The sequence below is a fragment of the Musca domestica genome, unplaced genomic scaffold (genome assembly GCF_030504385.1).
Source record: "Musca domestica strain aabys unplaced genomic scaffold, Musca_domestica.polishedcontigs.V.1.1 1, whole genome shotgun sequence".
Lineage (NCBI taxonomy): Eukaryota > Metazoa > Arthropoda > Insecta > Diptera > Muscidae > Musca > Musca domestica.
In genome coordinates this window covers 39,609,814-39,623,225 of record NW_026712114.1, presented here as the reverse complement: position 1 = coordinate 39,623,225, position 13,412 = coordinate 39,609,814, and the positions used below count along the sequence as shown (strand labels likewise).

Genomic DNA, 13,412 nt, shown 5'->3' with positions numbered 1-13,412 from the left:
GTTGGGTCTACATGAGTATTGCGAGGAATTACAAGCGGAATAAAAAAGTTAATATACCCTCCATAGTATGGTGGAGAGTATAAAAAGGTCTCAGATATACAGAAGCTTTACGTCAAAAATGGCGATGTAGAGTATCGGATGGTCAACCGCTATAGGGATTTTACCAAAAATTCTACTCCAACTTTCATACGTCTATTAACATTCCTTCATCCATCCATCCATCCTTGCCGGCTATTATTGTATATTTAACTGATAAAATCCATACCTAATAGTATGTTTAGAGGGCTGAATACTACAATGGCATATGTTACACTGTGTGACAAAATAATTTTTTTGGTGGAGGGTATAAAAAGTATCAGATATACAGAAGCTTTACGTCAAAAATGGCGATGTAGAGTATCGCATGGTCAACAGCGCCCGAACGTGGCATTTATTTAATTGTCTTTAAACTAGTTTTGAATTGCTAAACAAAAAATAGTAATGAAGTTCTTTGGTGTGTTGAACCTATTTCCCAATAATTAAGTTCTTTGATTTGATTTTAATTTTATTAAATTTCTTTATTAGACATATATTTCCAATTATAATTTTATACGTCTATGTATTTTATATGTTCACCAATCACTAAAAAACGGAATTTTAACACTGTACCGTCTAATTTATAAAGTAAATAACGCCAACAAGTTTTTGTTAAAAGTTTAAACGATCAGTTAGATAAAAACAGTCTCTCCGTCGGCTTTGAGAAGCAAACAACAAACGTCGCATCGCAAGCAAATATGAATAAATTACTAGCATTGGCTATTTTTGCTCTTCTTTGTGTTGTCATTAACGCACGGCCAAATAATGGGGTAGGTTTAAGCATTTAAAAGATTAAATAATATTTTTATTGCAATGTATTTTACTGCGGTATATTTTACTAGGCAGCTCATGTCGTTGGTGGTGCTCAAAAATTGGACGTGGAAGAAGCTGAGGAGACTTTGAACTTTTCACTGAAACAATTGGCAAAGGGTGACAATGGACCAAACTACAAGTGAGTAGATACCAGTGGAACCGGTTATTCGGAAGTGTTAATTAACGCTAAGTTTAGTAGTAATATGGGTTATACAAAAATCAATCGGCAGGTATATTCGTGAAGATAAATGGAACAACGTATTATCGAAAAAAAAATTAAATAAAAGTTCCTGGTCAAAATAATAGCATAAAGTCCATAAAGAGACGAATAATGCAGTTTCTTTGTTATAATAACCATCAATTTTACGATGACATCAGAAAATATGTGTTTGTTGTTACATGCAATGTCAACATCCGGTTTTGTGTCCTCCAGTACTAAAAGGTGGACTTTCAGACTATAATTGCTTTATAGCCTAAACTAATCGCATTTATAATCGCAGGAACGAATAAAGAAAGTATACTTTTGTTGGATATTTACTCAAAGAATATCAAATCTCGAAAATATATATTTTTCGAGCGAAATCTTTTAAAATGAAGCTTCCCCAATTTATAAGCGTATTACACATTAATTTAAAGCGGTCGCCAAATATCGGTGTATAGAGCTCAGGTTTGCTCTTTTTAAGTAGGACCTTGGGTTAATTTAAATATTGGCATGTGTGAAATTTGAAGACAATCGGACTCATACATCACATTTTATGAGAGTTGTAATTATTTAAAATTTTGACCATTTGTGGGGGAGTTACTTGATGGAGCAGAGCGATATTGTCCATTTTCACACCTGACCTAGCACTGACGCAAAAATGCAAAGTTGCAGCCAAATCGGATTATCATTTCTCTTTCTGAGCAAAAAATATATTTTTTGAAAATTTCGACCTTTTGTGGGGGAAGTACCAAAAGGAGTGGACCGATATTGCCCATCTCCGAACTCGTTCTAAGTTTGACAAAAATATTACGATGTACCCAGTTTGGACCAAATCGGACACTCCCTTTGAGAGTTTTCGTGAGCACCAGTCAGACAGATTTGGTCTAAAGATACCTAGGGTCTAAAACCGTTATTTCGACTAGGCACGTTTTGACCGTATCAAATTGTATATACCCTCTGTAGCCATATGGCTGTAGTATCTACTACGAACTTCAAATACTAAATTTGAAACAATTCCGGTGAATAATGTCGCTAATATCATTAAAATACCGAATATCAGGTGGTACTGTTATATGGGGGCTATACGAAGACGTGGTATTTATTTGTAGTATTCATTACGAACTTCAAATACCAAATTTGGAGCAATTCATTTCGTTCGGAAACTAGAGTTATTTCCACAGACGGACAGACGGACGGACATCTCTAAATCGAAATAGAGTACATATACTTTGTGGAGTCTAAAATGTATATTTCGAGGTGTTACAGACGGAATGACAAACTTAATATACGAATACAAATGCAGACATTATGAATTATTGTCATTACACTGTGTGACAAAATAAATAGAGGCGGTATGTTCCCCTTTTTTGAAGGAACTTGAAAATGTACAAAAAAAGAACCCATCGAAAAGTACTACTAAATAAAAACCGTTATATGGAGGCTATAGACTGAAGTACCAATTTCGAACTTCGAATAGGATATGTTATCCATATTTTGTAAAAGGACAAAAATACCTTTTTTGGTAACTCGCTTGGTAGTTAACAATTTTGGACCAAAATCATCCGCAACCAATTTCAGACCGCTGTCATTTCTAGGCCACTCGTCCGACATCAGGTTAAATTATTCCAGTGACAGCTAATTATATTGTTTACAAGCGTACAAAAGCATTTTGGTGAGAATTTTCCAGAAAACAAGTTATTCATCTTGGAATTCATGCGTGGTTGTGTGATTTCTTTATATTTGGCTGGAAAACTACAAGTGGCTATCGTTAGAGCACTCCAGAATTTAAATGTGAATAAAACTATTGTGTCTCGTACCATCGCTCGTTACCGTGATACTGGTAGCGTAGTCTGATGCCGAGGAAGTGGACGGAAGAAAACAACAACATCAACAGAAATGGTTCGAAAAGTAAAGAAGCGACTTAATCGAAACCCGCGTCGCAGTGGCCGAAAAATGGCTCGTGAGCTGAACGTATCGCAAAATTCCAACATATCGCCATTGTAATTCCAAAAAGTGCAAGAACTTACAACGCAACAGAAAGAAAATAGACTTAAAGAGCTAAGGAGTGGCTTCGCTTGGCCGAAAGTGGTGAACTGATGAATTTGGTTTTCTCCGATGAGAAAACATTCGTTGTCAGCGGTTTGTGAATAAACAAAATGATCGTGTTTACTTGCCAAAGAGGTCAGTTGAAAATGTGCACCTACGGTTGGCCACCAGAACTCAAGCGCCGACCATGGAGTATTTTGGAAAGCAAGGTTGGCACTAAAATATACCAAAGAATCGATTACCTCAAACAAGCGCTTCGCCGGGAATAGGCCCAAATACCCCAGAGCAGCATCCGGGCAGCGTGTGAGAGTTTCATTGGCCGTTTGAAGGCCATAATTCGTGCCAAAGGTGACCAATTCGAACAAATCTAAACTTATTCTAAAATTTGATGATATTTCCGACATTTTTTGCGTTCATTCAATAAAATTTAAAAAAAAATAAAAATGATGACGTTAGACTTTGTTTCAGTTTTTTTTTTATCTCACCCTGTAGTGTCTTCGGCAATATTATAATACAATATGAGAATTATTTGTAGCAAGTTCAAATTTATTTTTCATAAAATTCTACTATAGTTCTCAGAAGACATCAATAGTTTCGATCTTACCTAAACTCCAGAAATTCATAAATATTAAACAATTAAAATGCAGCTATGTGCTTTTAATACCCTCCACCATTTGGAAGGAACTTGAAAATTACATTTCCAAGAGAGTTTTTCCATCTACAAAACGATGTTGCTTGTTTACATTCAATTAGTTGTTAATAATATCCACAATAACATGAATATATTTTCACTTTTTTTCTTTGCAGAGTGAGGAAAATTCATTCGGCCAGCAAACAATTGGTGTCCGGTATTCTGTACAAAATTAATGCTGATATCATCGATGGTGATGAGGAGAAGGCAAAGAATTGTGATATCAAGATTTGGGCTCAACCCTGGTTGGAGAATGGTTACAAAGTGACATTCAACTGTGAAAAGGAAGACGAACTCGTCTTGGCCCATAGTGCCTAAAATGGGGGAATCATTGAAGATGACATTGTTGGTGTTTTTTGTTTAACGAATGATATGGAAGATTTATATCTAAATAAACAATTATTTTTTTTTTTCATAGAACGAAAAACAGCTATTTAAATTGTGATTATGAATTGCAATGTCAAAACACTAATTAATCGTGACAATAAAAACAGTTTCTTATTTGAAATAATAATCAATATCAATATTAAAATTATTCTAAGATAAAATACAATTTGCACCTCAGACAACATTGAAATAGCCATGTGTTAATTGCACACCGATTTAAATATTTGAGTCAATAAATACAAATTAACAAATTCGAAAATATATACCCTAATGTATGGCCTCTTATGATAAAACGCAATAAGTGTATTTAATTAAATCTTTCAAATAATTCAGAATTATCTTATGATGCAACTATTTACTCACTGCACAATAAAAATTAATAACCAGTTTGACGAGTTAATAAAAAAAACTAAGAGATTTCATTAAATCGCCTGGGAACATTTTTGTTAATCGAAGTTTGAAACAGACCGTCAAAGCTATTCTAGAAAATCGTAAGCAACAAATGCTGTTAATGTGAAATGTAAGTACATGACAAAAAAATATTAAGAAATGAAATCATCAAAATAACTGCCTACTACAATGACGGAAAAACATTCGAATATAATATATAATAATAGAAAATAAAATAAAGCAATAAACAAATAATAACTATCATCCAAATATGATTCCTATTCCTATTTAGCAGATGTTCTTTTGCAGAATACAGGAATATTATATCAAAAAAACATGTAGCAAAATAGAAAGCCTCAGTAGGTGTTCAGACAGATACATGTCCTTTGAATTTGACCATATATTTACATATTATCTTTCTAAGGGAGATACGGCAAATGTTGACCTATATATCCTATCTTTGTACTATATTTAATGTTTGTAGAAATAATGGATTTCCTTAGCAATTTTTAGTGGGGGATGAATCAGAATAATTTCCGCCATAGCTTGTAATACCCATTACAAGCATCACATACGAAATTTGAAACACTTCCCTAAAATCTTCAAAATACCGATCAGAAGGTATCGTTATTTGAGGGCTATATGAAGACGTCATGTTGTTCCGTCATAGGCTGTAGTGCACATCACGAAATTTAAATACGAAAGTTTGAAAGAATTTCGGTAAAAATGTCGCTAAAACCATCAAGATATCGATATCGTGGACCTATATAGACAATTCTCTTCCCGGGATTAAAGTACCAACAAAAAACTCCTTGTATAGAATTTCAGACAATTCCATTGAAAAATGTCAATCATCAAAATACCGAAAATCGGGGGTACCGTTATATGGGGGCTATAAGATATCGCAGAGAAATATAAGCAATTCAAGAGGCAAAGCTCTCACAACCAACTCCTTTTGTAGAATTTCATTCCATTGAAAAATGTGGCAAAAATTATCAAAATATTAAATATCGGCGGTATCGTTATCTAGGGGCTATACGATGTCGTGAACCGACATAGGCCATCTTCGAACTTGTGCTTCCTATTTTAATTCGTTTTGACTCTAGCATGATTACAACAGACGGACGAACGGACAGGGCTAAATCGTCTAAGAATTTTACGCTAATCAAATATATATACAGGGTGAGATAAAAAAAACTGCAACAAAGTCAGACGCCATAATTTTTACATTTTTTTTTTAAATTTTATTGAATAAAAGCAAATGTGTCGAAATAGCATCAAATTTTAGAATACGTTTTGATTTGTTCGAATTGGTCATTTTTGACACGGCCAATGAAACCGGCACACGCTGCTCGAATGTAGCTCTGCGGTATTATGGCGAAGCGCTTGCTTGAGGTGATCGACACTTTGGTATTTTTTAGTGCCAACCTTGCTTTCCAAAATACTCCAGACACAATAGTCCAGCGGTGGCCATTGTGCGCTGGAAATGAAGCGAGGAACCTCATTTTGTAACCATTCTTGGTTGGCTCGTGCTGAGTGCGATAACATTCGGCATTTATTCTGATGCCACGGTCGATTAATACGAGCGAAGAACGACCATCGGCTGTTATGGCGGCCCACACCATCACCATGGCCGGCGCTTGAGTTCTGGTGGCCAACCGAATGTTCACATTTTCAGCTGACCTCTTTGGCAAGTAAACACGATCATTTTGTTTCTTTACAAATTACTGGACAACGAATGTTTTCTCATCGGAGAAAACAAAATTCGGCAGTTCACCACTTTCGGCCAAGCGAAGCAACTCTCTAGCTCTTTTGAGTCTATTTTCTTTCTGTTGCGGTGTAAGTTCTTGCACTTTTTTGAATTCCAATGGCTTTACTCCGAGCTCATTTTTCAATATTTGCCGAATGGAATATTGCGATATATTCAGCTCATGTTCATTTTTCGGCCACAGTGACGCGGCTTACGATCAAGTGGCTTCTTTACTTTTCGAACCATTTCGGTGATGTTGCTGTTTTCTTCCGTCCACTTCCTTGACGTTGGGCTTCGCTACTAGTTTCACGGTAACGAGCGATGGTACCAGATACAAAAGATTTATCACATTTAAATGCTGGAGTGCTCTAACGATAGCCACTTGTGGTTTTCCAGCCAAATACAAATCACGCTTGAATTCCATCACGAATAACTTTTTTTTCTGGAAAATTCTCACCAAAATGCTTTTGTATGCTTGTAAATAGTATAATAAGCTGTCACTGGAATAATTTTAATAGCTGTCGGACGAGTGGCATAGAAATTATGGCAGTCTGAAGTTGGTTTTTCATCTCACGCTGTATATCATATTTATTTAGGGCCGATACGAAATGGGCAATATCTAGGTCGAAATCTCCCAACACTTCAAGCAATTGCTAAAAAAATCGTGAAAAATACAAAATTCTTTCAAATTGAAAACATAAAGTATTCCAAATTTTGCAATTTTAGGGAGCATGAAATATACGACTATATTACTTAATGTGGGGCCGCGAAAAAAGTTTCTGCAAAAATGCTGTTGATGTTTTGTAAAGTATTGCAGAGTTTTTTTTTTATATTATTAGGCAAAAAATGGACACATTGAACTGCAGTGAAATTGAATATCAAAAAAGTGTATATTTTTTTATGACCAAAAGGGAATTAAATAACCAAACGTCATATCTAATTTGACTCTAGTATTACTATAGATTCAAATCAACTGGGGTTTGATGCTACCTGTAATATATATACCATGGGACAACACAATTGTTTCGCACATCAAAACAAAACGTAATCTAATCAAATGTGTGATTTCAATGTATGTATAATTATAGAACATGATTTTTTCTCCGGTGTCATCTTAACTCAAATAAACTCTACGAAAAGTGAAGTTGCACCAAGAAGTTTTCCATAGTTGTATCGTTTATGGCCGAAACACACAATTTGAGTACTCTCCAAGTTGTACAACCAGTTGTATCATGTGTGGCTTGCATTATAGAAGTCAGAAACTCTACGGTCCAAGACTGATTTCATTTTATAATTTCTTCTTAAATTTAATATAACTAAAATAAACTATTGAACCGAAATTATCAAAAAGTATCCCCACATACCTCAAATTCTCCCATGTCAAAATTTAAAGTAACCCCAAAAAAGAACACAACCGAATTACTCTACCACATGTTTGCTGAGCCATTAATATTTCTACGGTCCTTCGGGTGAAATAAAAATGTAAAACTAATAACACAATCAATTAATAATAACGCTTCCATATCCGTAACTAGTCAATTCGACTAGAACATTTATGTGCCCACAATGTGTGCGAACATTTTTATAATCCCTCGTGGACGACGGCTTGGTCAAACATAAAACTTGGTAATCAAATATCAATATTGGAAAAAGGACTACAGGCCAAGCATACTTTTGTCCGCATATTTATACGAGATACGCACCAATAAATGTTCAATTGGGCTTGTAGAGGTCGTGTTCGTTATTTTTCTTTTGGACAACAAAAAAGAAAATGTCAACACAGAATGTTTGCCTTTCCGGTTATTCCATATTCCAGTGGGTAAAATTATTCATTTATGCCCAATGTCCCGCCTTCGTACAACTCATTAATTTGAAAATTTGCTAAAAGTTTGGGAAATGGCTGACATTGAATAAACTAAAATGGTGTTGATTTCATCATCAAAGTTTACAAAGGCCATTTAAAATAATTTTACAGAAAAAAATAAAGCGGAAACATTGGCAATTAGGTCATTTACAATAAAATAAATATTCATTTTATTAATATTTACGAATTACATGAAAAGAGAAACCCCAATTGACAATACAATTACACTATTTGATGGAAAATTGTTCATTCTCAATACTTTTCCTAATGGGTGAGGTTACAATTGGCCGGAAAATGGTTTTGAAATTAAATGTAAATGTTAATCAAGGGAAATAACTGACTGCGAATCAACGCCCAAGCGAAACGGCTCAAGCTTGAATCTTAAAATTTTGCATGAGGGTCAGTCTTGGAATGACTTTTTGGAAATTCGTACTAAATGAGTACGAAAAGTACTAAAAATTTAATAATTTGTATTGGGCAAACGGAATGACCTAGAATCCTAAAACATTGAACAAGTGTCACTTATGGAGTGCAGGATGGATGTACCAAAGGGTTTTTGAAATTTAGAACTGTAAGGTCACGAAAAGTTCCAAAATTGTACTAAACTTCTAAAATAGTACAATTTGGTAAATAGATAAAGCTAAAAACTAGTTTGAGATTCAAGGTTTGTTTGATATACTGAGGTGGTTTTGAAAATGTGTACTAAGTAGAAGAACTGAACTAAATGGCACTTGTACTTGGTTTGGTTTAGGTTGAATCGATATCTCGATATCTGAAATTTTGGTCGCTGTTTATGTGTAGCCTGGACATGGCTTGGAAATGTGTACTATTATTGTACAAAAAGTACTGAATTGTACTATATTTGGTATTTGATATTTAGGTGACTGAGGATACCTGTGTTTAAGATTTGGCAGTAGTTGGAAATACTTCCCATCTTTGTACGAAAAGTACTAAATGTAGTATTGGGTAAAGGGGAAAAACTGAAATCCTGATATTTGATATACCTGTGGTTAGATATAGAAGTGGTTTTGAAAATGTGTACTACAATTGTTCGAAAAGTACTAAGTGGAACTATGTTGTGTATTGGGTGGATGGACGGAACCGAAATCTAACAATTTAATATTGAGGCCTCTTTTTGTATCTGACATTGAGATATGGAAGTAGTATTGGAAATGTGTAATTGTACGAAAAGGGATAGAGCTGGATTCCCGAACTTTGATATAGAGGTTTCTGTTGGTGTATGAGATTGTGATATTGAGGTGGTTTTAGAAATGTGTACCATAATTGTTCGAAAAGAACGAAGTGGTACTAAAGCAGGTATTGGGTGAAAGAAGGGATCTGAAATTATATATATATATATATATACATATATATATATATATATATATATATATATATATATATATATATATATATATATATATATATACATATATATATATATATATATATATATATATATATATATATATATATATATATATATATATATATATATATATTTCGAGAAGGGCTTGTAAATTTGGTATTGGTTGAATGGATAGAGCCGGAATACCGAAATTTCATATTGAGGTGTCTGTTGGTTTATAGTATCGACATATGGAGGTGGCTTTTAAAATGTAAGCTATAATTGTACGAAAAGTACCATATAATAGATCTGAATTTTACTAGATGTTGGTGTCCGTTGTTAAGATTTGGAGGTGGTTTTGCAAATGCGTACTATACTTGTTCGAAAAGCACTAAGTGGTATTAAATTTGGTATTGGGTGAAAGGATAGAACTGTAATTCCGAAATTTGATATTGAGATATGGAGATGGCTTTTGAAATGTATACTATAATTGTACGAAAAGTACCAAATAGTATAAAATTTTGTATTGACTGAAGGAATATATCTGAATTTTACTAGACGTCACTGTAGGTCTCTGTTGTTAAGATATGGAAGTGGTTTTACAAATGCATACTCTACGTAGTGGTACTAAATTGGGCGAAGGGATAGAGCGGAAATCTCCATATTTTAGTTTCTGGAATTGAGATATGGAGGAATTTTTGGAAACATGTACATAAATTGTACGAAAAGTACTAACTGGCCCTAAAATTAGTAATGGGCTAAGAGATCCTGAAAGGGAACTGCAAACATGAAATTGGATATGGATGTCAGGGGCAGGCTTTCGATATGCATACTATAATTGTACTAAGTGGTACAAAATTTTGTCATGGGGACAGGCTGCAATGTTGAATTGGGGCTGAAATATTGAATTGGGGAGAATACAAGAGACAAAAATGGGCAAGGGAACTGATGAGGATTGGTGGCTCTTTCAGGGAACTGATGAGGATTGGTGCCTCTTTCCGAAATCTAGTTATTCAATGCCCTACCCCCTGGTAATAAACCAACGTTGTTTTTGTAAAAACAACAATAATGGGATTAAGCCTAACTATTTTGAAACAACAAAATACTGCGGTATCTCGAACAAACATGCCAACACTGTTTTATATTATCTATATACAGAGTGAGATAAAAAAACTGCAACGAACACCATTTTTTTTAAATTCTATTGAATGAAAGCAAAAAATGTCGGAAATAGCATCAAATTTTAGAATAAATTTAGATTTGTGACCAAAGGCGACCAATTCGACCTTTGGCACGAATTATGGCCTTCAAATGGCCAATGAAACCGTCACACGCTGCCCGAATGTAGTTCTTTGGTATTTTGGTCCATTCCTGGCGAAGCGCTTTAGTGCCAACCCTGTTTTCCAAAATACTCCAGACACAACAGTCCAACGGATTGGTATCCGGAGATTTTGGTGGCCATTGTGCGCTGGAAATGAAACGAGGAACCTCAATCTGTAACCATTCTTGGGTGGCGCGTGCTGAGTGCGCTGGTTCTGAGTCCTGTTGGAATGTCCAAGGTCTGTGGCCAAAATGTTTGCGTGCCCAAGGCTTTATAAACCCTCCAGAATATTTTCGCGATAATTTTTCGGCATTTATTCTGATGCCACGGTCGATTAATACGAGCGGAGAGCGAGCATCGGCTGTTATGACGGCCCACACCATGCCCGTCGCTTGAGTTCTAGTGGTTTATTTGGTTACAAACTGCCGGACAACGTATATTTTCTCATCGGAGAAAACCAAATGCGGCACTTCACCACTTTCGGCCTAGCGAAGTAACTCTTTAGCTCTTTTGAGTCTATCTGCATTCTGCTGCGGTGTAAGTTCTTGCACTTTTTGGAATTTCAACAGCTTTACCCTGAGCTCATTGTCCATAGCTACCGAGCCATTTTTCGGGTTTCGATCAAGTCGCTTCTGGAGCGCTCTATTGATAGTCACTTGAGGTTTTCCAGCCAAATATAAAGAAATCGCACTATCACGCTTGAATTCCATCACGAATAACATTTTGTCTGGAAAATTCTCAACAAAATGCTTTTGTTCGCTTGTAAACAATATAATGAGCTGTCACTGGAATAATTTTGACACCTTTCAGACGAGTGGTTTAGAAATGACAGCAGTCTGGAGTTGATTGCAGTTTTCTCATCTCACCCTGTATGCTCGATTGAATAATGTCCGGTAGTTTTAACAATCAATAGTCAAATTCAAAATTGTTCTTCAAAAAGAACATGGGTTGAAATAAAGCATTTAGAACATTTGTTTTATAAAAATAGTTGATTTCATTTTTAAAACACTTTTCTATTGACAAATTTTAAAGTAAACTAAGTTCATTTTTTTTTTGGGCTGGGGTTCATTTCGATTTTCACACTTTTTACAGTTGTACATTTAAATAAATAGTAACCAGCAAGCCCACCCACAGTGTTCTGGCCATGGCACTTGCCAAGCTTTTGAATTTATTCTGTGATTGCCGATCAACCGAGTACAGTAGGGCTTGCCACCTCCCTTTAGCAAATTAAGTTTATGGAGTGAGAAATGTCTGCTTGCACACCTTATTTCTATAAAATGTATACAAAGTCAATTACTGTCCTCTGTTTTGTTATAGGTTCATGTAAACAAACCATCAACGGAAGTTGAAATATGGCAATTCACATTGAATTCCAAGAACCTGTGAAATATTCTAAAATTAGCCACTGCCCTTTTGGCAACCGTCTGCCAAGGCACTTAATCAAAAATATATTTCAAAGGAAATCATATTAATGACGGCTTGTTAGACTAAAAGTAATTATGGATGAATGGTGTCCTTTTGAGATCAAAGGAGAATTCTTGTAATTAACCTTGAACGTTTCCGTATCTAGAAATTTACTAAAAATATGGGGTTTGGCTACCCAAATTTTCAAATAAACATTTATTTAATGTTTAAATTATCAGTAGACCCAATTAGCACTTCTATGATTTGTTTCGCCAATATCCAAGGGCCATTTAATAGTTTTGTTTATCAACGACAAACGCTATTGCTATTGCCTTCTTAGACAATCACTTTTGACAAACGATGTAGAATGACTTTTCAATTTGAAATGAAAACAAATAATAAACCAGTAAATATATAAATCCAAGCCAAAGATGGACAAACTTGTGTCTATATAAGGGAAAATAAATCATGTGTTAAATAAAAATAATTTGTTATTAAACAATATTCTATTTCCTAATTTTTTTATCCCCTAGAAATTAATTCCAGGGTTCAGAGAGATAGAAACATTTATTGAACATTATTAAGAGGGTGAGATCAAGAAAACTGCAACCAACTTCAGACTGCTGTCATTTCTAAGCCACTCGTCCGACAGCTGTTAAAATTATTCCAAACGTGCAAAAAAAATTGGTGAGAATTTTCCAGAAAAAAACTATTCGTGATGGAATTCAAGCGTGATAGTGTGATTTATTTATATTTGGTTGGGAAACCTCAAGTGGCTATCGTTAGAGCAATCCAGCATTTAAATGTGAAATCTTTTGTGTCTCGTACCATCGCTCGTTACCCAACGTCAAGGAAGTGGACGGAAAAAAACAGCAGAAATAGTTCGAAAAGTAAAGAAGCGCCTTGATCGAAACCTGCGTCGCAGTGTCCGGAAAATGGCTCGTGAGCTTAACATATCGCAATATTCCATTCGGCAAATATTGAAAAGTGAGTTCGGGGTAAAACTATTAAAATTCCAAAAATGCACGAACTTACACCGCAACAGAAAGAAAATAGACTCAAAAGAGCTAAAGAGTTGCTTCGCTTGGTCGAAAGTTGTGAACTGCCGAATTTGGTTTTTT

General features: G+C 34.9%; 1 protein-coding gene across 1 annotated transcript; it reads left to right on the top strand.

Annotated features, from left to right (window-relative positions):
* The first annotated feature begins 685 nt into the window (after positions 1-685).
* Positions 686-4,644, top strand: LOC101899297 (sarcocystatin-A). The gene is made up of 3 exons (XM_005182223.4): positions 686-845; positions 918-1,027; positions 3,944-4,644. The coding sequence occupies exons 1-3, from the start codon at positions 774-776 to the stop codon at positions 4,143-4,145; spliced, it is 384 nt and encodes a 127-aa protein (XP_005182280.1). The 5' UTR covers positions 686-773; the 3' UTR covers positions 4,146-4,644.
* Positions 4,645-13,412: the final 8,768 nt, after the last annotated feature.